This window comes from Anolis sagrei, chromosome 1, assembly GCF_037176765.1.
Source record: "Anolis sagrei isolate rAnoSag1 chromosome 1, rAnoSag1.mat, whole genome shotgun sequence".
Taxonomy (NCBI): Eukaryota; Metazoa; Chordata; class Lepidosauria; order Squamata; family Dactyloidae; genus Anolis; species Anolis sagrei.
The window spans coordinates 335,138,421-335,165,362 of NC_090021.1; the positions used below are offsets into that span (position 1 = coordinate 335,138,421).

The 26,942-nt window shown below is 39.1% G+C and overlaps 1 protein-coding gene across 1 annotated transcript in view; it reads left to right on the forward strand.

Moving 5' to 3' along the window:
* PELI2 (pellino E3 ubiquitin protein ligase family member 2) overlaps positions 1–16,168 on the forward strand; it is a 71,770-nt gene extending 55,602 nt beyond the window's left edge. The window contains exons 3-6 of the mRNA XM_060753756.2: positions 6,751–6,852; positions 10,719–10,916; positions 13,385–13,573; positions 15,558–16,168. Of these exons, the coding sequence (XP_060609739.1) occupies positions 6,751–6,852; positions 10,719–10,916; positions 13,385–13,573; positions 15,558–16,124 (1,056 nt within the window). The 3' untranslated portion in view covers positions 16,125–16,168. The remainder of the gene's footprint in view (positions 1–6,750; positions 6,853–10,718; positions 10,917–13,384; positions 13,574–15,557) is intronic.
* Positions 16,169–26,942: the final 10,774 nt, after the last annotated feature.

The window sequence follows — 26,942 nt, forward strand, 5'->3', positions numbered from 1 at the left end:
TTGATGGCCTGGCAGTTTTTTGGTGTGGCTTGTTAGTGCCTGGGGGAATCTTTTGTTGAGAGGTGATTAGCTATCCCTGATTGTTTCCTCTCTGTTGTTTTGCTGATGTAATTTTAGAGTTTTTAATACTGGTAGCCAGATTTCATTTTCATGGTTTCCTCCTTTCTGTTGAAATTTTCCACATGCTTATGGATTTCAATGGCTTCTCTGTATAGTCTGACATGGTGGTTGTTTGAGTGATCTAGCATTTCTGTGTTCTCAAATAATATTCTGTGTCCAGGTTGGTTCATCAGGTATTAAAAAACGAAACGTCAGGAGAGAATGCCCCTAGAACATGGCCATATTGCCCGAAAAACCTACAGCAACCTAATATTAGTTTTTGATATTTGGCTAACAAGCATCTTAAATTACATGGATACCTCAGACTGCCTATTAAAACTGTTCATAGGCATTTCACTCCATGCAGCTGAGGAACCAAACTTAGTTTATTAACGTTAAGCTACTAACTTGGTTCTCTCAGTTAGTCTCTAAGGCGCTACAAGATCCCTTGGCAGACATGCATAGCTCAGTTAACAAAGCCTTTGAAAAAAGCTCCCTTTCATAAAGTCTCTTTACTCCTGCCCTGCTTCCTCTTAATCTAGACTAGGTGGAAAGTTTTTTTGTTTGGTTGTTTTGCAGCCTGACTATATAGAGGATTGTAAAAGAGGGCTGGAAAAACACAGGTTTTTGATGTTGGGGCAAGGCAGACATCTGCAGTCAATCCTACAATAAAGTTTGAGCTGGAAAATAATGGGATTCTCCTGTGCTCATTTGTAGTTATGTGTGCCTCCCTGCAACAGACAAGGTAAACACACCAGCTGCCCCCTGATCCATTATTACATTGTGTGAATAGAAAAACACAGAGGATAGGGGAAAGCAGATAAGCCTTGGCAGTTATTACCAGCATGGTTTTTTTTTAAAGTTTAGCCACCAAAATAGTAATTATCAGAAAGCCGAGACTGGTGAAAGAAAGAAAAATATAATATCTACATGGATTTTGGACCAAGTTTTCAAACAATCTCTAGAAAGTTTAAAATATTTTTTCTTTTATTATACAGTTTACCTATTTTGTGACTGTTTCATTTAATATGTATGTATTTTTAGTTAAGAAAAACTTTCCTGAAAGTTGTTGAACTGACCTTTTCCTTTATGGAGCAGGAACCTATTCCTATTCTTCCCATGCTATTTTTACCCCCTCTAGTAAAAGCAATGATCGGGAACACATCTACTTCATTAACTGAATAATAAGGAAATCAATAAGGACAACAATAAGGAAATCTAGGGTTCAATTTTCATAGATATTGCGACCAAATAGTTGTAATGGTCTCTCCTTTGTTCCATTTTTGTGAGCATTACTATTTCTGGAACAGAAGAGCATGTTTTTAGTTACATAAAGTAAATGCTGGAAATTGTGCATATGTGTAAATACATTTTAGAATCCAGGCAGGAAAATGAAAAAATAATATACAGTAGAGTCTCGCTTATTCAACATAAATGGGCTCGAAGAATGCTGGATAAGTGAAAATGTTGGATAATAAGTAGGATTAAGGAAAAGCCTATTAAACATCAAATTACGTTATGATTTCACAAATTAAGCACACAAACATAATGTTTTACAACAAATCAACAGAAAAAGCAGTTCAATACACAGTAATGTTATGTAGTAATTACTGTACATCGCAATGTATTGAAACAGCTGTGGATCCAGGCAGGAGGCAGACTGCATTAGATAATACTGAACGTTGAATTGGGGGAAGGTTGGATAAGCGAGACTCTACTATATAAGTTTTATAATACATCTTCTCTATAAATAAAGTGACAGTATTTAACATAAGAAAGCTGAGCTCTAGCACACACTAGCACTGGCACAATATTGTAATAAGATGAGTCTTATCACATAACTGTATAGTTTCAAGACACTATGAATTGAATCTGACACTAATTGATTTTCCATTGAGAGTCAAAACTGTTCAGAGACAGCTATCGAGACAGAGACCTTTAAAGGTGCTACCAAAATTCTCATGAGAGATGGTCATGTACAAGAACATAATTATTGCCAAAAAGCTATTGATTAGTTACAAAATTGGCATCCCTTAATGCTTTAGGATAGCAAACAAACAAAATAAGGGCTTTCAAACAGACCTCACTACCTCTGAGGATGCTTGCCATAGATGCAGGCGAAACGTCAGGAGAAATGCCTCTAGAACATGGCCCTATAGCCCAAAAAACCCTACAAAAACCTAGTGATTCCAGCCATGAAAGCCTTCGACAATACATTAAACAAAATAAGCTTTGCAGTTTGACACCACTTCAGCTGTTGTGGCTTCGTGCTATGGAATCATAGGAGTTGTAGATTTGCAAGGCCTTCAGTTTTCTCTGCCGAAGAGTGATACCAGTTAAAAAGGTGTCAAACTGCATCAATTGGACAGTGTACATGCACCCCAAGTTGGCCTCCATGATGCCTCTGTGTTAAATCAATTGTGCCTCTATTATATTTTTTCCTGAATTATTTTACTCTCTTTAATTTGGACTATCAAATTAATTATGTTCATTTTGTGTTTGTAATACAAAGTGGATGTATTTTGATTTGTAAGCAGTACATTCTGCAGGCTTTATATCATTTCAACAACAGGGCAAGCCAACAACCCAGAATTAATAGACTTTGACACTCATATATGGCTGTCTCAGAGGAGCTGTAAATCAATCTGAGAATTTAAATTTAAAATATAAAATAACTTCAAAATACCATTTCTCACTATTCCAATTTTTCAAAGCTTTTTCATCTGTTAAACAAAATAACCAGCTGAAAAACAACATCTGGTAGCAATAAGTACAATGAATCTGTCTTTGTTTTAGAGGACATTCCAAGTGAATGGACTTCTAAAGCACCTGGCATATAAAAGCTTAAAGAAATAGTATTCATGGATTTCTTAATGCTAACAGAAACCAAATGTTTAGTTAAGAAGTGAAGTTTAAATAGTGGTGATACAATGTAGAGTATGCAACGTAATGCATCATATACAGAATTAATTGGAAAGAAAGAATTTTCACCAGATCTTAAAATATCAGCTCATACATCGGATAGAGTTTTGTTAAAAGTTATCATGGCCTTCTCACAAGCCAATAGGGACAGACCTCCAGTTGAGCTGAAAACAACTAATTAGGAACACCTTGCCTAATTTGTTTTTTAAAAGAAAAATGAATTAAACATTATTGAACAATAGCCATTCATCATCTAGAGTCTAGATTGAGGGAAGCCATGGTGCCTTTGTATTCTGCATTGGTTAGATGTCAGCTGGAATACTGTGTCCAGTTCTCAGAACCACAGCTCAAAAGAGATATCGACAATCTGGAAGATGTCCATAGGAGGGCAACTAAAATGATTAAAGTTCTGGAAACCATGCCCTATGAGGAGCATCTTAAAGAACTGAGCATGTTTAGCCTACAGAAGAGAAGGTTGAGAGGCGACATGATCACCAAGTATAAATGTGTGAAAGGGTGTCATAAGAAAGAGGGAGAAGACTTGTTTTCTGCTGCCCTTGAAACTAGGACTAGGAGCAATGGATCCAAATTACAGGAAAGGAGATTCCACCTGATCATTAGGAAGAACTTCCTGATTGTACAAGCTGTTCAACAGTGGAACTCCCTGCCTTGAAGTGTAGAAGAAGCTCCTTCCTAGGAAACTTTTAAAGAGAGGCTGGATGGCCATCTGTCAGGGATACTTTGATTGCGCTTTTCCTACATGGCAGGGGGTTGGATTAGATGGCCCATGTGGTCACTTCCAACTCTATTATTCTATCATTCTATTTATTACCAGCCTCTCCTTGTGGCTCAAGGAGGGTTACAACATAGCTAAAACACATAATCATCATAAACATTATATAAAATACACAAATTAAAATGTATTTCTACATTCATGTTAACCATCCCAAATTTAAATTTGAATCTTTAAGGGTACTTCATTCAAACAGACTCCTGTACCAAGACTCATACTTACATACACGTAGCCCTGCTCTCGGTCCCGCCTGCATCATAAGTACGTCTGGAAGGGATAAGAGACAGGGCCTTTTCAGTGGTGGCCCCTCAGCTGTGGAACGTCCTTCCTACAGAAATTAGATTGGCTCCCTCCCTGTTCGCATTTCGGAGGAAAGTGAAGACCTGGTTGTTCGAGCAGGCATTTGAATAGGCAATGTAATGAATATAGGAATAGGGAACAATGGATTATGAGATTGGATCTTGATTCTATCTATGAGATGCTAATGAGATGTTATATTGATGTTTAATTGATTGTTTATAATGCTATTGTTTTAATTGTTTTTAACGGTTTTTATGATGTTCTGAGCATAGAATTTTGCTATTGTTAACTGCTTTGAGTTGCCCAAGGGCTGAGAAAAGCGGTATATAAATGGAGTAAATAAATAAATACATTTGGAGACGGCATTTTGTCCACCCCTGACCTCAAATGTCTTTTTAGACATTGCTTGGTTGTAGGTCTTACCCAGGCATATCTAATGGAGAGAGATAATAGGAGTTGTAATCCAACATGTTGAGGACCATAAATCCCTTATGCTTGACATTTACAGAAAGTAAACTTTTATTAACCTGAATTTGTTATTGTGGCTGAGAGCAAGGCACAGAGTTTCAAGAAAGAGATTTATTTAATTTGATTTAAGCCATATCACAAGGACAATTTCAGATGTATGCATTGTTCAGTTTTGGTTAACCTCTTGTGTAAGTAGTAGTGTCCATCCTACCACAGAAAATCACATTATTGGTGAATTTTGTAAGCTACTGTCTGTGTTAAGTTCATCACCTTGAAGCTGAAGCATTCTTGTTTACATCAAAATATGAATTGCTGTTTTCACTGTGGTTCTTAATAAGGGGATGCTTGGGTCTTTGTGTGTGATCCCACTCCCATCAGGGAAAAAAACATATAAGTAGTTTGGGGGGAACTGTTTCACATTACTCGACAGTCAGCTTTGTTTGCCACATGTATTTACTCACCAGAGAACTGTGACCAAGCCTGAGACTGACAAACATGCCTGTGTAATGCAAGAGTTTTTCCTTCTTCCCATTGCATTTGCTCTGTTAGATGTACACATAACACATCTTGTAAAATATAAATGGTGAAATGGCCCATGTTCATGGAAGAGAAGGGAAGAGCCCAATTAATTGGCTAATAGTCTTTTATCTTGCTTGCACCAGTAATTCCATACTAACAGAGAATGAACAGAATGTAGATGCTGAGAACTGGCCTTCAAGCGCATTTTTGTTAACAGATTATTCCAGGCTTTGATGCACATCTCTTTATTGCTGGTGTTATTTCCTGTATTATGAGAACGGCCTGATCTCAGCGGTTGGTTAGGTTTTGTCAGTTGACTGGATGTCATTTGCCTCATATATTCCATGAAACAATGATGTTCATGATGCTTGAAGGAGCACATGCTGCTTGCTTTGCCTTCTTTTTATTTCATGTTTTAAGAAAATTAAAATCTCTACTTTAAGGATCTGTGTTAGTAGAACAAGAAATTTTGGTATTTTTGGAAAGCACTGCTTCCTAAAAGTAATATTTGGGGCTGAATGGAATCACTACAGGCAGTCTTTTTATGTTTTCTCTTATTTTCTTTCACTTTGCTGATTTTTTTTTCATGTTAGGAGCAACTTCAGAAACTGCAAGTTGCTTCTGCTGTGTGAGAATTGGCCGTCTGTAAGGACGTTGCCCAGGGGGACGCCCGGATGTTTGATGTTTGACCATCCTTGTGGGAGGCTTCTCTCATGTCCCTGCATAGGGAGCTGGAGCTGACAGTGGGAGCTCAACCCGCTCTCCCTGGATTCGAACTGCTGTCAGTCAGCGGTCTTGCCAGGTTAATCCATTGCGCCACCGGGAGCTCCTGTCTTTGCTGATGAAAATGAGAAAAAAGTGTGCACCAAAAAGTTGGTGAAGTTTGAATGGTTGCACTGAAGATTCATGTCCATTAATTGTGTTCCGTTTTTAATATTAAACCTGCACTTTTTATGGTATTTTAGAACAGACTGAAAACAAATAGACCCCCCACAAAGAGGATAGTAGAGAAAAGCTGCCCATCAAAATAGCGGCTAACCATATTGGAGCGCTGAGGCACAAAAGGAGAAAAAAGAGGGTTGTAGATTTGGAAGAGGAATTTGATCCTTGACATTATGCAGTGAAAGTCTTCTGGGAAAACATTCCCAGCATAAAAAAAGGCATAAACATTATCGTGGAACTGAATTTGGAGCAGGACATGTGCCTGTCTCCTGGCTTTTAAAAATAAGTTTGAAAGGGTTTAAGGGGATTTTGTTCATTATTTTTGAATCACAGATTGTCTTTCATAGGAAGTAGCTCCTAGTACTAGGCGATCCCTCGTAGTCCGAGGATGATGGTCCTTGGACCAGTTCAGTGTCCTGGCGGTGGGTTCGTAGGTGACTGTGGAGCCCTATTCTTGATCTGCATCTTCTTCCACAGTGAGGGCATTGGTTTCCCGGTGGAAGGCTTTCCACCATCTCCCAGTCTCCTAGAAGTGAATATATATTTATTGTTGTGATCCAGAAAAACATGTAAAATAGTAGCTACACTTTGTCTAACCATATTGTGGTAAGCAATGGGAGAACTTGATCTTGTGTATAATAGGATTTAGAAATGCTTTAGCAAAATGTTTTATTTTCCTCTGACTGAAGTGTCACTTAATTCTACAGGCCATCAGCTGTAAAGGGCAACATAGTATTTCCTACACACTCTCAAGAAATCAGACGGTTGTAGTGGAATATACACATGATAAAGATACAGATATGTTTCAGGTAAGTTTTCTTAACAATTATGTAAAATAGCTACATACTTAAAATATATTTTCTAGAAATGCTTCCTCAGTACTCAAATAAAAATATATTATTGTTTTCATAATTACTGAAAGAATAATTCTCAGCATGGTTGATTCTCATCTGCTGCTTTGCAGAAGTTTATAGCTTCAGTGTAATAAGCATATACTATGAACACATAAATACTGCAAATGAATGTATTGAAAAGGCATCTGTGAAGTTCAGAAATGGGAAGATATTTGGCGCTGGACTATTGATACACCCCACAGAAAACCAAATGTCCTGAGGCTAAAGAATTTTCCATACTGGAAGCTTGAAACAGTTAATATATTAGACACATTTAAAATAGGAACTCTGCATTTTTTCTATTCTTCTGTATTTTTAAGTCCCTTTTTTGCCCAGTATGTCATGCTATTGTCACTGAGTTTTGTTGTTGACAAAAGAGCGAAGACATTCCATGGGCCTTACAATAATAATCTTGAGCCTGGACTGTTTCCCATTCTTGCTCTTTCGATAACACTCCCAGTGGGAAATAGTAGGTTCTGCATTATTTATGCTTTAATTTAATGATGTGCTCTAGATCTTTCTGATAGTATATTTACTGAAGGATGAATATAAAGAGTCACAGATGTGCAAAAACAGGTTGTATCCTTCCCCCTCCCTTAGCATATAAACATAGCCATAGAATATGTTTCTTCTGATTTTCCATGATTTTGTTTTATTCCGGTTTTATGGCTACCCAAATAGGAGGCAGTCATTTAACCTTGTAGCAGTGAATTCAGCTCTTGAAGCGTTGTAGTGTGAAGATGTATTTCTTTCTGAATCTCCAACCATTCACTAGTAGTTCATGACCCCCTGCTCTAATATTAAGAGAGAGAGAGAGAATGGGAAACAGCTTCCTATTTCCCCCACAGTATTGCATCTTTGCCATTTTTGTGAGCTATAAGACCCCAGACATGTTATATGAAAAGGCCTTTTCACATAAAGTTCATTTGCCCTGTTCTACCGCTCTGTTAGCTCTACAATATCCTTTTCCGAGTTGTGAGCAGTATTTATGCAGTATTCAAAGTGTGGTCTCTGTAACAGATTTGTTGAAGGCTTTTCAGCAGATTTATTTTTTTCTTCTTTTCCAATTATGCTGAGAATGAAATTCACCACCTTCGCAACAGGTGCTTGGTGGCACAATATTTTTATACCACATTTCCCAAGTCTGTCTTGGTCATTCACTGCCAGCTCTATTCCCATCGGTTTATGCATGCAGTTACGAGGTTTTTTTCCTCCCCAGTGTTCTTAATTTTATGCTCACTTACATTGATTCATTTGCATTTGGGAATGATCCTTGTGGAATTATTTGGGAATCTCCTTTTATTTTAGCAACGTAAATAAGTATCATTTGTAAACTTGGTCACTTCACTATTCCCCCTCAACTTAGTCCTTATCATTTTGCTTGCTGAGAGATTTTTGGGTGCATCTATACCAGGTATGGGCAAACCCAGGCCCGGGGGTTGGATAAAGCCCCTTGGGCTCTTTTCTCAGGCCCTCCTCTCTTTCACCATCCTATCCTTCACTCTTTCTTTCCTCCTTACCTCCCTTCCCTTCTTCGTTCTTTCTCCCTCCTTCCTTCCCTCTTTCCTCCCTCCTTCCCTCTCTCCCTCTCTCCTTCCTTCCTTCCTTCCTTCCTTCCTTCCTTCCTTCCTTCCTTCTTGTCTTTTCTTCCTTCTCTCCTCCCTCCCTCCCTTCCTTCCCTCCCTCTTTCTCCCTCCCTCCATTTCTTTCTACCCTTCCTTCCTCCTTCCTTTCTGTCCTTCTCTTTTTCCTTCCTTCCCTTTTGTCTTTCTCTACTTATAGAATCATAGAGTTGGACGAGACCTCATGGGCCATCCAGTCCAGCCCCTTGCCAAGAAGCAGGAAAATTGCAATTAAAGCACCCCTGACAGATGGTCATCCAGCCTGTTTAAAAGCCTCCAAAGAAGGCTCTCCACCACACTCAGGGGCGGAGAGTTCCACAGCTGAACAGCTTTCACAGTCAGGAAGTTCTTCCTAATGTTCAGACGGAATCTCCTTTCTTGTAGTTTGAAGCCATTGCTCTGCGTCCTAGTCTCCAAGGCAGCAAAAAATAAGCTTGCTCCCTCCTCCCTATGACTTCCCCTCACATATTTAGAGACGGCCCTCATGTCTCCCCTCAGCCTTCTCTCCTGCAGGCTAAACATGTCCAGCTCTTTAAGCCGTTCCTCATAGGGCTTGTTCTCCAGACCCTTGATCATTTTAGTCGCCCTCCTCTGGACGCATTAAATATCTCTCTTCAATTGTGGTGCCCAGCTTCAATTGTGGTGTACTTCCCTTCCTTCCTTCTCTTTTGTCTTTCCCTACTTTTTTCCTTCCTTCCTCCTTATTTCCCTCCCTTCCACCCTTTCATCCATCTTTTTATAGCATTGATCTGGGAAAGTTAAAGTGTCCAACTGCATTTGTTCTAATCTAGAGTGTATTTGCACCCTAAGATGAGACCTTTCAGGGCCCATGTAAACACCTTATACATAAGTAGATGCAATCAAAGTACAATCTAGTACAAATCAAGGCTTTCAGAGAGTACCAGCTAATATTGCAGGTACAAAATTCACAAACGCGTGAAAATGTTAATAAAATGTATTGATATCATCAGATGCAGATTTGTATTTGAAATTTCACTGGTAGAAATAAGCAATTTAGAATTCCATGCAAGTGGGTGAAAAAGGCTGGTTAAGGGAAACTAACTGTCCAAGAAAGGCCTTTCTCTGAAACACTGTTACCTCATCTTCACTATTCCAGTCACTAGAAGACAGTTTCTCAAATTAGCACGCATTTCCATGTTGGCCACAATGGGGGGGGGGGGGGGGGAATCCTCCAGCTAGTAACATCTTAACAAGGTTATAAAATGTTTGAAAGTATGATTTACAAGGTTGAACTGATAGTTTACAAGTTGTAGAACACTGAGCCAAGTTTTCAGTCATTGTGGCAGAAAGAAGGGCTGTATTTGGGGGTCACTTCTGATTCACCCTCTTGCTGCCTGCTCATGTTCCTCACACTGGTCACTCACTTGAGCAAAAGATGCTGTAGCTTTCAAAGGCTCTCATGTTTAACTGTAACTGTTCACCTTTAAAATATTGGAAGCTTATGGTTGATTTGGGGAAGTACAACTGAGTTTTTCACAACTGTAATAGTAAATAGGCCTTTGTGTGTAATAATTCCCCTAATCAGTGTTGTAGACTGCAGAATGTTGTCTAGGTGAGCACAGATAATTGGAGCCTCTCGAAGTTAAAAATGAGCAAAGATCCAGAAGCTTATACTTATTTATATGTCATTTGCAGAGATGGAAACTGGTCTTTTTATTAACCTTTACATGACATTTTAATGTACGACATGTTTTAATTTATCTGTTACTTTTTTCTCTTTGGAACCCTTTGCTGTATATTCTTGCTCGCTGTTCTCACTCTAAGGCTGAGATAGTGGTTTCCCAGAAGTATCTTAGCATATCTATTGCTAAGCTGTAGTGTGCACCTAGCCCTCCAAACATTGGATGGAACATGTTTTTCATAAAAGAAGTCTGTACCTGGAGTTAGGGATAATGCGTATCATTTTTCAACTAACCTTGTTATTATATGATATAATCGTGATTTTTAAAAAATATAATCATAAAAATATGTTTTTAAAACTGATTTGCAGATCACATTGCATACACCTCTATACACATGTTTCTTGAGGATCACATGTTTCTTGTCTATATACTTGATATTGTGCTCTGGACAGCTTTTTAAAACTCCCCAGGGCTTCACTTAAGACATTTCTTTCAAACATGTTTTTAATGTTTTCAGGTTGGTAGATCGACTGAGAGCCCCATAGATTTTGTTGTAACAGATACAATTTCTGGCAGCCAGAACAGTGATGAAACTCAGATCACCCAAAGCACTATCTCCCGGTTTGCATGCCGTATTGTCTGCGATAGGAATGCACCATATACGGCCAGAATCTTTGCAGCAGGATTTGACTCTTCAAAAAATATATTTCTTGGGGTAAGTACACATGCCATTAATAAAAGTCAGGAAGTGATCCCTGTCATCAAATAGGGAAATGGTTATATAGTAACTTACACCAAGATGATGGCTCTTGTTTGTATTCATATTTTGATCTTATTGAAAACATGAGTACAGATCCATGCAAAGATCTGTACCAAGGCTATTTGTCCATCTAGCTTAGCCCTATCTTTTCTGACTGACAACAGCTTTCCATTTTCTTAGGCAGAGTTTTCTCCCCATCTATCAGATGGTTTGTATTTAACTGAAGATGACAGGAATCGAACCTGAGGTTCTTCTGCATGGTGGAATAGAACACCATACACATAGAAGATCTCCCAAGCTTTTGTATCCAGCCTCATATCAAGGGTATTATATGAAATCTGAAATAGGAATGAATTAAAAGAAAAGAAAATAATCCTGGCCAGTCAGGAGGGTTTTTCCCCCCCATTTCTCATTGTATCATCCCAGAATAAGTAGTCCTGTTAGTGCCAACTCTATTCTCTTTTTCTGGAAAGCAGTGTCTTTTGTTTTAGGTTCTTCCTACACCTCACCTTTCTCTTCCTTTCTGTTCCGTAATGCATTCTAAGCTCTGCCTTTCCAGAGCTTAGAATGTTGCCTTAAAAATAATTTATTGCATTACTCATTGAGAAACAAAAGACAACAATTGTTAATCATTTTTTAAGAAAAAGAATAATTTGCCCTGTTTCTTGAGACATCAGTCACTGTCATTTAACTTATCCATTCAAGGTGGTTAGGGATGTTGGAGAGCTATTTTTATTATTAATAAATCATGTTACGATGCTTAAAGCAAAACAGAAATTTGCTAGTTCCTTTCAGATGCCAAAATCCCCATTGCTTTATGGTTTTTAACTATGTTTGCGATTTTTAAAACTTTGTTTATTTATTTATTTGATGCACTTATTAACCGGTTTTTTATACATTATAACTGTATCCTCAATTCACTTCTGATACAATAAATAAATATTCACTAATGCAACATTCTCTCTAGGTCAAAGAATGTTGCAGGCCTCCATGTATGGTTGAACTGCAGTTCCCAGCATTCATCACCCATTGGCTAGGATGGCCATAGGTGTTGGGATTTGCAGTCTAGCAACACCTTCAGCTCCACATGACTCCCATTTGTTTTAACCACTACAAGAATTCCACAGCAACCAAATGCAATGGAGCACAAGGTGTCACTCAATAAAGTTATATGGCATTTGGAATTGGAAGTGACATGCAAGGTTCCTGTGCTACTCTGAATGGCACATAGGTCTTTTTTTATAGGATACAAAATATACAAAGCTCTTATACCCAGTTACGTTATGGATCTAAAGTAAATGGCAACAATAAACACGACTTACTTGTTACATGTTGTAACACAACTTTCAGCCTTTGAAAATAACATTTTTGCCTCCCCTTGATTCAGAAAATCAGAGAGTAATTATGTTATTTTGTTAATGTTTCACCTCTAATTCTTCTATGAATCTAAGCCAGGAATGGGTAACTGTGAAAGGCTGTGGGGGAGCTGTTTTAGTCCTCCAGGACATGTTGGAGTGACACATATTCCACTTTACTTCCCCTTACCTTAATAAAATTACACACACACACACACGTGTGTGTCATTTTCTTGTCCCCCTCGGACTATTTTAAATTGAGAAGTCTTTTTTTATCAACAGAATGTGAGCATTTCCTGTTTACTTCCTGTTTAGAAAAAAGTCTTCTCCTGGGCCTTCTAGGGGGCATTTGGAGGTCATTATGTTTTAAAAAATACTGCTTATATGCTACAAGCAGGCATTGATGACATATTTTCTAGAGTACTGTAATCTAAGAATGTATAAAGCCATCCTCCTGGATCAGTGGTTCTCAACCTCTGAGTCCCTAGATGTTTTGGCCTACAATTCCCATAAATCCTAACAGTTTACCAGCTGTTAGGATTTATGGGAGTTAAAGGCCAAAATATCTGGGGACTCACGGGTTAAGAACCACTGCCCTGGATGCTGTCAGTCATGCTTGAACGTTGGCTGTGATGTCTGAACCAATGTGAGTAAATACAAACCTGTCATCAACAGTGTGGTCTTGCTTTGGAAGAACATCTAACCCAGTGGTTCTCAACCTGTGGGTCCCCAAGTATTTTGGCCTACAACTTCCAGAAATCCCATCCAGTTTACCAGCTGTTAAGATTTCTGGGAGTTGAAGGCCAAAACATCTGGGGACCCACAGGTTGAGAACCACTGATCTAACCTGTTTCCTTCCAGCATGGTAAATAAATACTTCTATAAGCTGCTTGTAGTTCTGTAGAGATGCTTACTCCAAGGTATTGTAAATCTCATGCTTCCTGCATCTGTTTTTCTTCTGAAAAAATTATGTGTGGTTGGTGGTTTTACATGCTTTTACTACTTAATCTTTCAAATGTGGAAAGGTTGAGTCATGTTATCTCTGATTTCTTGTTCTGGGGCATTTAGGAAAAAGCAGCAAAGTGGAAGAATCCTGATGGACACATGGATGGATTAACAACAAATGGGGTTCTAGTCATGCATCCTAAAGGAGGGTTCACTGAAGAATCTAAACCTGGTGTTTGGAGAGAGATTTCAGTTTGTGGAGACGTGTATACTCTGCGTGAAACAAGATCAGCTCAGCAAAGGGGCAAGCTAGTAAGTTGCAAATTCATGATAAACTGCTTATTTTAAAATAATTTCTAGGCTATTGTTCTGCTAAAGGTAACATCCACAGTGACTCCATTGGGAAAAAAAATATACCCCAAACAGTCCAAATAATAAGGCTCCATCACCCTTCCCCCAAAGACAGCAAACAAAGGACTAATCCTTTACCCCTAAAGCTTTCCAAAACAAAAGCATCTTAAAACTGGGAAGGAGAGAGCCAGATGGATGGGGAGGAGGGATGTTGGAGCTGGTTGCAAAAGCTATAAAGGACTTGTCCTACATTCTCATGTGTTTAACCTCCTGAGGCCAAGGGGATACAGAGCAAGGCTTCAGCTCAAGAGTGCAGGCAGGTGGTGATATACAGCAAAGGCCGCCCCTGAGAGATCTTGATCATAGGATTTTGTGGTATTACATGTTAATATTGACACTCGAAAATGAGCTTGTAAGCAAATAGGAAACCAATAAAACTGAAATAACAGTGGGTTGACAGGCTCCCCTTCAGCAGGTTCCAATTACAAATACTGTAACCCCATTGCCTGTTTCACAACTGGTAGTTTGAATTTTTCCCTAGGTAGCCCACATTCCAGTAATCTAAGTTGGATATTACCAAGACATGTTACTGAATCCAGACCATCCAACAGTGCTAAGAAATGTGCTGTGTTCGGTTCCTATTGGTTTGGTTTTGTGATATGTCACAGACATAGTAGCTTAGTATCCTGTCCTTTACTGTGACCTTATAAGGGGAGGAAAAGTCCATCTTGCATTTTTTTAAAGAAAAAGTATCCTTGCTGAACACTAAGCAAAAAGTGCTGCTTTGTATTCTTTCCAGCCTGTAGTTTTCTGTGATTGATGATTCTGACCATGTATGTGAGAGTCTGCAGTATAACCTTTCTGCTTCATTTAAACCTGAACTTGTTACTGATGAATTGCATGCCGAAGAATCTAAAGTTTCAGAAAAGCTTTAGTTGTGAGCATGAAATGCATAATGCATCTTAAAGAAATTCTGGCTGAAGGCCCTAATAAATTGAATGGTGCAAATTTTGAATGTTCTCATTGCTACTCTCTTGTCATTTTGAAGCTCTGCAGTGTACATTTGTGTTTAGTCCTTGTGAGACCTCTACGTATATCTGAAAGTCGGCTTTTATGTTGCTGTAAAAGTGCATTAGCCTTTAAAGCAGCATTTCTCAACCTGGGGGCCGGGAACCTTGGGAGGTGTCAGAGGGGTTGCCAAGGACCATCAGAAAACACACTATTTTCCCAAGCTCCACCAGTGTTCACATTTGGGCATATTGAGTATTCATGCCAAGTTTGGTCTAGATCCATCACTGTTTGAGTCCATAGTGCTCTCTGGATATAGGTGAACTACAACTCCAAAACTCAAGGTCAGTGCTCATCAAACTCTTCCGGTATTTTCTGTTGGCCATGGGAATTCTGTGTGCCAAGTTTGGTTCAATTCCATCATTGGTGGAGTTGAGAGTGCTCTTTGATTGTAGGTTATATTCCAGCAAGTACAACTCCCAAATGACAAAATCAATCCCCCACAACCCTACCAGTATTCAAATTTGGGGTTATGAGGTATTTGTGCCAAATTTGGTCCAGGGAATGAAAATACATCTTGCCTATCATTCATAACAGTAGCAAAATTACATTTATGAAGTAGTAACGAAAATAATGTTATGGTTGGGGGTCACCACAACATGAGGAACTGTATTAAGGGATCACAGCATTAGGAAGGTTGAGAAACGCTGCTTTAAAGGAATCATAGTACTCTTTGCAATATTATAGAATTATGGCTACATCACAGCATTTGTTCAGCTGCCTTACTGTATTAATATGATGCATAAGATAAGAAGCAAAAGATACACTAAATTTTAACAGGAGGGGAAAATGAGAGACTCATTGTTTTGGGGTATGTGGGGTTGTTTCAGAATGAATTAGCACTTGACTGGTTTTTCTTCTGTGCCTGCCTTTTTAGGTAGAAAATGAAACCAATGTCCTTCAAGATGGTTCTCTCATTGATCTGTGTGGAGCCACACTCCTGTGGAGAACGGCAGATGGCTTATTTCACACTCCAACTCAGAAACACATTGAGGCTCTCCGGCAAGAGATCAATGCTGCAAGGCCTCAGTGCCCTGTGGGGCTGAATACACTGGCATTTCCCAGCATCAACCGCAAAGAAGTGGTAGAAGAAAAACAACCATGGGCTTACCTCAGCTGTGGCCACGTCCATGGCTATCACAATTGGGGACATCGCAGTGACACAGAAGCCAATGAGCGTGAGTGTCCCATGTGCAGAACCGTTGGTCCCTACGTGCCTCTCTGGCTTGGCTGTGAGGCAGGCTTTTACGTTGATGCTGGTCCGCCGACTTACGCTTTCACCCCCTGTGGCCACGTGTGCTCAGAAAAGTCTGCCAAATACTGGTCACAGATCCCACTGCCACACGGTACTCACGCGTTCCATGCTGCCTGTCCTTTCTGCGCTATTCAGCTCTCTGGAGATCAGAACTGCGTCAAACTTATTTTTCAGGGTCCAATTGACTGATGCCATTTTACAGATGACTTCAATAAAGCTCACTTTCTTAACAATTTACTGTGAAGATAAAGAATTTTGCCACTAACTCCAGATTTTACCCCCTCTCCCCTTTTTATAGGATTGTTATTAATGAGGGCTTTGGGTGGGGTGGGTGAATTAGCAGTTGGGGATACCATAGGGTGTGAAGGTACATTGATACCTGGAACCAAACAGTTATCAGCGGCATTGCATGCTTAACGGCAGCATGTTCATGATGACATCTTCTTGGTCAAACTGTAGTATATTTGTAATATTTGTAAGAACAGAAAAACCAATGTCTTAATGATTTTTTAATGATTCTTGGATTTTGTAACTGAAATGCTTTTCTTCTAAACTTTGACAAGCCTTTAAGACACATATTTTTTCAACCTAAAAGAAGCATTCGGAATGTAATTTGTCTGTCCTCTCTCTCTCTCTTTTATAATTTGCAATATAATTAACTTGAATAGTTCATTCTCAAAGAGGATGTACCGAATGTGTGGGTAAACCTAGGTGAATGTTCACGAGAGACATGCATTTAACAAGCTGTGAACATGAAAAGTTAGCTTCATGAACAATAGCACAAACATAAGGAATTCTGCAGTGTGGTGTAATGCAGCTGTCCAAAAAAAAAAAAAAAGACACAATTACTTGAAATTTGGGGATCATTTTGTCTTGGCTACTTCTCATGTTATGTCTTTTTGACACAGGGGTATATTTTTCTTTTCTTTTTTCCCCTTTATCAATATTTGTAAAGCATAATGTGGGTAGGCTTCAAGATACGGGTTGTGTGGTCCAACAGATTTGTGAGATATGTTTTTGGTGTGTAAGAAGGATGGTTTCTGAGTTTCTAGCCAGCCCAGGTATCTGGCAGTGATTGTATTACCATCTTGCCCTGTTTTCTACTGTTTCAACATCTCACAGAATTGTTCTTCAAGGTTCAATATGAGGCCAGTTCATGGTTAACTTTCATCATCTTCCTGCATCAGCATGGTGCCACTTTTCTGTGGCTTCATCCCACCTGTGTGTGTGGTCCTAGTATGTAGTCTTTCACAAATGCTCTTCCTAACTAGGTTAACCCTGTCTATGTGACTTCATCCTTTTCAGGTGTTACCACATTACATGGACTGAAGCCTTCTCAACCTGTGGGTCCCCATGTGTTTTGGCCTACAACTCCCGGAAATCCTAGCCTGTTTACCAGCTGTTAGGATTTCTTGGAGTTTAAGGCCAAAACATCTGGGGACCCACAGGTTGAGAACCACTGCCTTAGAAAAGTGACCCTGTTGGATATATAAGTAACGTGGTTCAGAACTCTTCATTATGAATGGAAGTACATTTCCCAGTAGTGATAAGGCACAATATGTGAAAAGGCTTCTTCAGTTTTCCATTTGGTGTGATTTATATATTTTTAAAAAACATATCCAGTCATTTGTACTATTTTAATCATTTCTATTAATTAACTCTTCGATCACTTACCTCTGCCTTTTGGTATTTATTCCAGTTGCCCTTGCATACCTTGGATCTATGGGCAAGTAGAGGTACCAACCCATTCTAAATCCAGTCATTTAATTGAGTCCCCTCACCTCGCTAGAGAGAAGATTTTGGTCTTTTTCTTGCAGAAATTATAGGTATTAGTCTTACTTTGATAGGCAGTTTCAGGCACTTCTAGTCTTGGCTGTCTGTCGATGGGTTCCTAATAATGCACATGATTGGGTGTTCCATAACTATTGAAATCTGTCATGAATTTGTTTTGTTAAGCTTGTCTCTGTGATGCCACCCTCATTGTGCAAACAATTTTCAATAGTTAATAATTGATTCATTTACATCCCAGTTTGCTCTCTAGCCCCTTGTAGTTCTGAGTAATGCATTTATTTTACTGTCAGATGTGACTTCTAAGATTAATTCATGGCCTAGGTGACTTAAAATTCCTGACTTGGGAGTAGTTGAAAAGAAAGCAGTAATTACTGCTTTCTCGGAAAATTAGTAGATTTGGACTTGCCTGTACGTTTCAGTATCTCTTCAGTGTTAGCATTTCCATACGTTTCAGTATCTCTTCAGTGTTAGCATTACCATTTGTTTTGGATACTTTTACTTTTTTCTATACTGATAGTATTAGAGGTATTAGTTTTTCCGTGTTTGAATGAAAAAATGATTCCGGGGCAGAAATTCATAACACATCCAAAGTGAACTAGGCACAAGGGGTTGTCTACTTTCTGATTAATTTTCAGCAATTACTTGCTGTGTTTATTTCCTTTGTATAGATAAATAATTTATATGATTTTAATATATTGTGTATATACTTGAATTGGCCTGTTGCTAGTTTGGATGTAATACTGTTTTATAGTTAACCCTTTTATTCAGTGTCCGTTGCCCACTGGGTGATGGAGCGAGTTGTTTTTATTTGCTGCTGTCTAATACAATTTTGTGTATAACGTGTTCGGCGTTTAAACACCCACTTCCTTTATTTGGAAAGGTTTCACTCTGTAGCATTATGTTGGTAATTTGCCTACCCCACTCATTAGATTGGGAAATAGGGCCAATGGTTTTCAAAACATTTTTATCCTAGTGCCTTGTAAAACAGACTGCTCCTTGCCTTCTATCCCATAAGACAAACATGTAGCTCAGATTCCTATAGTTGTTATTTCCATAATTTGTAAGGTCCCCAACAGTGTTCTCGTCTTCTAGCTTAGGTGCCTGAAGTCCTTTAGTCAGTCCCTTCTCCAGGTTGTGTTATTCACCCAGAGGCCTCCTGCTGACTGACACAATGCCATAAAAACAAATATTTTAATAAGGACTCATTAACTTCATGGGCTGAAAAAATTGGCCCTATGAAAGCTTGGATTGTTCCCATAATTAGGTTTTATTTCATATATGTATGTTTGCCAGCAACTGCCCAGACATCTCCACTGCAAGTGTTAATAATGTGGAACCTGTTCTAGGGTTCTTCAAGGAAAAATCCATTGGACTGGCTGAACGTGTGATTCTGAATCCTCTCTTGTGATCTAGGTATTGATAACTGTTGCTGGTAGGTTTGCGGGAATAACAAGATGATGGACATTAATAACTAACTTTATTTAGCACCGTGTCTTTTGGAAGTGTTGACATCATTCCAGTTGTCAACTTAGTTTTCTAAACTTATTTAAAGATTGTAATCAGAAATAGGCAACACTAGTTAAAACTGTCCTGAAACCGTAACTCTTCTGGCAAGCTGCTCTACCTAAAGTTTTTGTGGTGTAGGAATTGTGAGGATGAGAAACTAAACCAGATGAGAAGTCATCTTTAAGTTGGTTTAGTTTTTCATCTTCACAATCCCAACATTTTTCTAGTTCAAGGTTCGATTTTCTGTTTCTTCATTTCACCAGAAAGGCTGAAGTCAGGCGGTGAATGAATCTAGGGACATATATTTTGTGGGTAATGAAGAGATGCCCCATGTTTCCTTATTTCATTTTCTGGATGAGTTTTTCTGGATGTTGTCTCTTTCTGTCATAAGGGTTTCTGTTGTCCACCATTATGTCTCCAGGATACAATCTGCTCAGAAACCTACTTGAAAAACATTTCTCAAATACTTCCTTTGTTGTGAGTTGGTAGCTCTTTTTTCTTCTTTCAATGTTATTTTCCCAAACCAGACAGCAAAAATGGATTCCATTAGTAAGATTTCTGAACGTTTTATTCCATTTTATTCAACTAGAACTGAGAGCTACAGAAGTAGAACTATTAATTCAGTGTGTGTATGTTTTTCATCTGTTGAGTCCTCGCTATGTGGCTCATTATCCACACTCCTCATACAGAGGAATGGTTTTGTGTATCCCCCCCCCCCCCCCCCCGAAGACTGCATACTGAATTGGATGATCATGTTCTGCCCTTGAACTGTGGTCATTTCACAAAGACATCTAAGTACATTAATTCATATTGATTTTGTCCTTTGCTAGTCATGGAATGATGTTACCTCAGTGCCTCAGGATAGCCTTGTAAAGATATTGGGAAGAAATGCACAATGGGGAATGGGCTGAGAGAGACAGGAGGAAGAAAGGCATTTTAAAGATCTATCTCCATGTGGAGTAGGAAGCCAATTCTAATGCAAATGCCTGCCAGTAAGTAGCGCTGTGTGCAGTTGCAGACCTTTCAGCATCTTCTTTAAAATCTTCATAAAATGACTGTTCCAAACGGAATGTCTCTCACCAATTAGATGTTTTTCTCAAGTGACATTGACCTTATTTAGGTTGTTTGAACAATCAGTCATTTTCAGTCTGAGATGGGTATACTATTTTCTAAGTTCAATATTCATTCTATACATCTTTATCTTCTTTCTACTTGTGTTCATTATAACACCCCTCTTTTGTGACTTTCTGATGTCACCTTGCCTTAGCAAAGCTCTTCTTTGAGTTAAGGGCTTGGTGCAGGAGTTGTGTTTTTATTTGGGCCTGTAACTGTTTCTGCTTAAGTATTTGGCAGATCAATGAAGCTTCCACCACTACTGAAACAAGTGTATTCATATTCATAAAGTGTATTTGTGGTATACTTTGCTCTTTCAAGTCTAAAACATCAAAAGAACATATTCTCTTGGCACAGTGGTACCAATTCAGATTTTGTCTCTATATTTCAAGAAATAATGACTGAGCTTTTTCAGAGTCTCAGGAAATCTTGTAGATAATGAGAAGTTGGAGTTCACCTTGTGTTGTTCCTTTTTAAAAAGGAACTCTGTCCATTCCAACAAGCTTCCATTTCTGATTTTTCCCAATCTCGTAACAGTGACCCACAAGGCATAGCCAGTGAGTTTTTTATCCATATTTTCCACACGGTAAAAGCCATTTTATGCTATATAGCAAAGTTTCAAAATGTGCTTGTAACTAAATGTGAAAACTGTTGACTGCTATATCCATTTGGTGTGCATCATTCTCTAAAAACAACAAAGCAATGTGATTCTTTTTAGTTTTCATAACTTTTCATTACTGAGCTATTCTTTAGTTTGATTACTGTCAATCAGTAATATTCTGATTGCAAACCTGCTTTTTTCCTGCTGATGCTTGCTTGTCTTTCTCATGGCATTGTGATAACGAATGGATGAGCAGTTGTTAATGTCTGTAGGGAGAAAGTATATTTGAACTGTCCTGTTGCCTACAATGGATTTATGATGGCCCAGTGTTTCATGAAAGTTGTTGACACTTCAGGCAATTCACTCTATCTAGTACCAGTGCTTTTTAGAGACAAGCATCTGATGTAGGAAACTCCCAATAATTTAGTCCCCTATCTCCGTTCTCTTTTGTGTCCCAAAACAGTTTATAATGACTGTGCCTTAGCTGACAACACTAGCCCAGTGATCCAGGCAGCTTGGAAAAAGCATTTGAGCATAATTCTTTAATTTTTAAAGGTTTTTTTAATGGTTTGAAAAAGAGCACCAAACAGTCTCAAGTTCTCCTTAAAGCAAATTGTACTTCTGAGTATTTTAATTTCATATGCACAGAACATACATGTCATGTTTTGAAAGGGAGGCAAAAAGATTGAGTACAAGGGAGTCCTTGGGACCGATATCCAGGTCAGCCGTGCATGTCTTTGATCCAAAAGTGTTGTTGCTTTTTAATGTACAAAAAGATCTATCACACAGGGTTGTCATGAGGCTGAAAAGTGATAAAATTACTTGGACACCTGCACTGAGGCTGATGGCTAAAAGGATGGCTGGAACAATTGCCCCCAGGTTTGCCCAGCAAAAAAGCCGTGTATATTTCCCTTCACTTATTCGTAGTGAACATAAATTGATCTTGTTTCCAAACTGATGTATCCAAATGCTTTGGACTGCATCTCTCAAAATAAAGTCTTTTCTGGCAAGGATGTAGTTGGAGATGTCTGGCAGCTGCTAGGCTGCAGAAGGATGGCCTGATCTGATAAAAGTAGTGATGTTTCTTTTCTCAGCCTTGATGTTCAAGATTCAGGTGCCAGGGATGGAGTCTGGAACTACATTCCTGGAATGCAATTCGTTTACCAATGAGCCATGGATGTTCCCAAGACTCCTCCAGGACTTTGCCATGTTATCTGGGAAAGATGCCAGAAGCAGGCCTTCAGCACACCCACTCTTAATACAGAAAACCATTTCAATGCCCTCCTCAGGATACAAACACCTCAGTGGAACTGTAGCATGATCCTCAGGACTGATGTTTTTGTGAACAGTCTTGAGTTGTCAACCGGTAAAATATGTGGTTTCTATATCCCAAATGGAAAACACAAAAACACCTTCTGCCTGTGATGAAGAGCATGCATCCTGTGCATGATAGAGTGCACACAGGATGTTGTGTACATTATTACTACCCCACCATCCCAATTCCTGTATAGTTCAAAAGTAATGTCTGAAGTAGTTCCAATTCTAGTTGTAACTCAGGCACAAAATGACTTTGATTCCCCAGCTGGGTTCAGCTGGTGATTTCCTAATGTCTTTTCCTCATGGGGTTCTTCCCACCCATTAAGGGCGTATGAGGAACTCTTGTCTTCTTTGCCATTACTTTACCTCTCCAGGAGAATTCTGCTTGCACTCTAGGATAATTGTACAATTCTGTTTGTTTATTTGGGGCATCAGTCTGACTTTTGAAGCCCTTTGTCATGAAAGTAAAATGTGCAAAAGGATCTTGAGGAAATCCCTGTCATAAGGGGAAGGAATGGTCAGTGGTAGAGGGTCAACTATCCATTGGGTGGTTTACCTCTTGTTATTAATCCCATTGAGAAACTCTTAATAATAAGCCTTCACAGTTTATCATAGTTTCTATATATCCAGCTGCTAGTTCCTATTAGAGTAGACTTGTTGACCCAGCAGGAACTTGGTAAGTCAGCACTTCTGTAAGTTCCATTCAGTGTGTTTACTATAATTGGAATTAAACATTGAGCATGGGGTTATTAGCCAGTAGTTGAGCATTTTGCAGGAAATTCATCCTGGGAGGATGACCATCAGATGTCCAACAAACTTCCAAATCATTAAAGGATCCTGTTACCATTCCCTTAAGTTATCTGCTTGCCCTTTCCACACATGAGATAACTTTTCAGTTGCTAAGACTGATTTAGAAGGAGCAGGCATATAATGCAGTTGCAAGGGTGGGGGTATATGTGTGTGTGTGTGTGTGTGTTTTTTTTTTTTTGTATGGTCCTGGAAATTTGAGTCTCAATGCAAAACTTGTTTGTCATTCCCAACATGCCCATTGGGAATGGGCAAGGGTGGAAAGGTTTTCTTCAGTATGTTACCAGCTGTTAATGTTCTGAGTTATGTTTGTGAAATTTGGTCTTTTATACATCATTGTGAATGGATATTAACACAATTTACCTGTTGTACATTTTGGAAGTACAAGCCATTTTACAGGAGAGGAAAACAAATTAAAAAGGTATTCCAGTATTACCACTTGGCTCTTTTTGATTCTTTTTCACACTTCTGAACTGTAAGAAGAATGTGATGTTTGGTCTGCGAACAATACTGCTAGCCTGGCTCACCTCTGAGACCTGCTGAGTGAATGGTTGTTAAAACTCTGTGTGACAGATAGATAGACAAAACACCCTGCGGAATCTGAATTTTCAAATTTTATCCTTCACTTCAAATGGATTTTCTCTCAGTTTAATGAACCCTCGATTTTAAGCAGTGGTGGGAGCAAGCACTTGAATGACATTGAAGGCTTGAGACATGAGATTTTAAAGCTCAAAAATAAAAGAAAAAATCATTTATGAAACAACTTTATGCTACCATTAATATAGGATTTCTAAAAGGTGTTCATGCCAAGTAAGAAGAAGGTTTAAGCAGGATTTCCTCCCACACAATGCTATCTTGATTAGCATTGCAGCCCAGGGTCATCTGTTAGCTTAGTTGTTTTCCCTACACTGATGTAGAATTCCTCCAGTCCCATTTGTCAGTTTATGAGCTCCATCTCTGATGATCGATTATGAAAGTATAAAGCACAAGAGCTTGGGCACAGCCTTTATAATTAACTTGGGCAAAGCATCAGTAAACCAGAGAAGTTTAACATCTGGGGTTTTGAGAGGGCTGGATCTCCAGATTATAGAAAGGAAATCTTGGGAATGCTAAAGAGTGATAAAGAGGAGTGTGAAGAAAGAGTGACAAAAGTCCTGTTAGTGATGATGAACTAGAGGCCAAAGCAAAATGGTGACTTTGTGATGACTAAAACTTCCTTTACCTGATACCTTCCAGCTCTACACACAACAAAGAGTTTGAGCAGGGGTGAAGAATCTTTTTCTTCTTCTTGGCCTAGGGCCATTTGGATATGTATTAAGATGATTTATCTATTTCTATTTTGTATTATTGTAAATCAACATTGTTGTAAATTATAAAATTATATATTCAGAATCATATGAAAGCTCCAAAGGCTGTGTGGCACAGGTATGCGGCCATGCTCTCCAGCTTCAACTGGCAAAAACAAGAGTTGAAGAAGCAGACTCACCTGCGTGAGGAGAGGAACCTGGAAATGGCTTGCGTCTGAGTAGTAAGTGGCACCTGGCCCACAGAAGAGTCAGTGTGGAGGCTGAGAATAGCAACTGGAGCCGGGTTATGTGAGTAAATTGGGGCAGGTGTCCTTCCTCGAACTAGGGCCAGACCAAATGATTCTGTGGGACTTGTATGGCCCACAGACTGGACATTTCCCTACTCCTGCATTTATGCCTTGTTGGGAAATACATGCCAAAAACACCATGGGTAGAAACAGTCCAAACTATAGTGCAAAGACATAGTAATTGCAATCCTTTTAGCCTCAGAGACGGAAAGAAAGTGAGCGAGGGGGTGGGGGGGGGGGAAGGTCTAGTTCAAAAAGAGCAGCCTGCCTCCCACCTCTTGCAGTGCTGCAGTCCACTTTCATCCCTGTCCCAGCCTTGCAACCACAACAAATGAGACCGAAAAGGATCCACACAAACCACGGCCAGGTATCCTGCAGAGGGATGCAGCACTCCTGCTGATCCAGCCTCAAAAAAGAGCAGAAAGAGGGAAGAGGAAGGCAGTTGGGGCTTCTAAAACCTCTGGCCCTGCCTTCCCGCTGTGACCTGTCTCAGCACGTACACACACTGGGTAGTTTAACCCTGGTTTCTATCTAGGGAGGCCATCAAAGGTGTTCCCTCACACACAACAGATGCATGATTGCTTTGATCGCTGTTCTAATCCTGCATCTCATTTTCAGAATATGTCCAACATTGAGGTCCTTTCTGTGAATTGTCATTTCCTTAATTTTCATCTGAGGTTCGGTTTTTGCGAGGATTGTTAAAGGCACCAGATGCAAGTCTGTACTTGGTTAGTAGGGCTGGGCAACCACGGAAAAATTTGTTTCTAAACTCGATTCGTTTTTAGGGGGTTTTTGCGTTTCGTTTTTTAAAAGAATTCCAAAATTTTTCTTTAAAAAAGTTCGATATATACGAAATTTCGGAAATTACAAAACAATTACGAAACAATTACGAATCGATTCGTTAATGGCGGACGCGATTGCGCAATATGCTAAAAAACTCTCCAAATGGGACAGGGGGAACTTCTGAAGCTTCCCTCTCCCTCTGTTGTTGACTGTTGGTGTGATAATTTATTTTTTTATCACTGATAAAACAAACAACAACTATAAAACTTGCACCAGACATACGGAAATAATAACGAAACAATTTCGAAACGATTTCGAAACAATTACGAAACAATTACGAAATGAATTGAAAAATTTGTTTCGATTTTTAGTTGATCCTGAATGGTTCAATATCGGATCGTAAGCTGCTTTAAATACGAATTAATAACGAATTACGAAATTAACGAACGAAACCGCCCAGCCCTATTGGTTAGTATTTGAGGCTAGACGTTCTTCACCCTTGCTCTTACTCTGTTTCCCAAAAGTAAGATGGGGTCTTACATTCCTTTTCATGCCAAAATATGTATTAGGAATTATGTTTTGCTGTCTGGACACAATTTAAATTGACTTTTAAAATAGTGAACTGTAACTAGGCCTTATTTTTGAAGTAGGGCTTATATTTCGAGCAACATAAATCCTGAAAAAATCATGCTAGGGAGGTCTTATTTTTCGGCAAAACAGGGTAATGATATTGGGCTAAAAGTCCCAGCATTACTTACCATTAACCTCTGGCTATAATAGCTACTCTGGAGATCTACTTGTTTCTCATCCTGATGTGCATCAGTGGCAATTATCAGCTTTAGTAAAATGGAAGAATGCACTTTAGACTAAGAGTAGGCACTTTATACTAAGAGATTTGAGTGACTGATTCTCATTCTCACCCACATGTCTAATTGGTTTTATAAATGCTGTAAGCACCAGGAGAAAAAAAAGTTGAGTATTCTCAAGATAATTGAATTTTGTACCAAATATCATGCTTCTGAATGAGTGGAGTGACCTTCCCTCCTATGCTTACTGCATTTCCACACTTGCACTATTACTATTACTGTTAAATAATTATATGGTAACCCGCTCCAGGTCTCTCACAATGGCCTATAATCTGTGTCTTTTGACTTCTCTTGTGTGAAGTATTCCTGGCTTGATCAGGTAGGAGCTTTCGAGTGTGGTAAATCTTTCTCTGATCAAAGTCCTCATTTTCTCTTTTGGTGATTAACTAATACCAGTCTCGCTCTTCTAGCGTGCATGACCTCACACTGTGTTAAGCTGCCTATCACTTCTATTAATAGGATTATTATGTAAAACGCTCAATAATACCCCAAAGAGATCAAATAGAACACAGGGAGAAATTATTATACTAACTGCCTTCAGTGCTTTAATTTCTATGCCCTTCGGAGAAAAGCAAGTGAAGAAACACTGGTGAGAAGCTCCCTCCTGTGTGTACGTTTGTGGGTAAAGT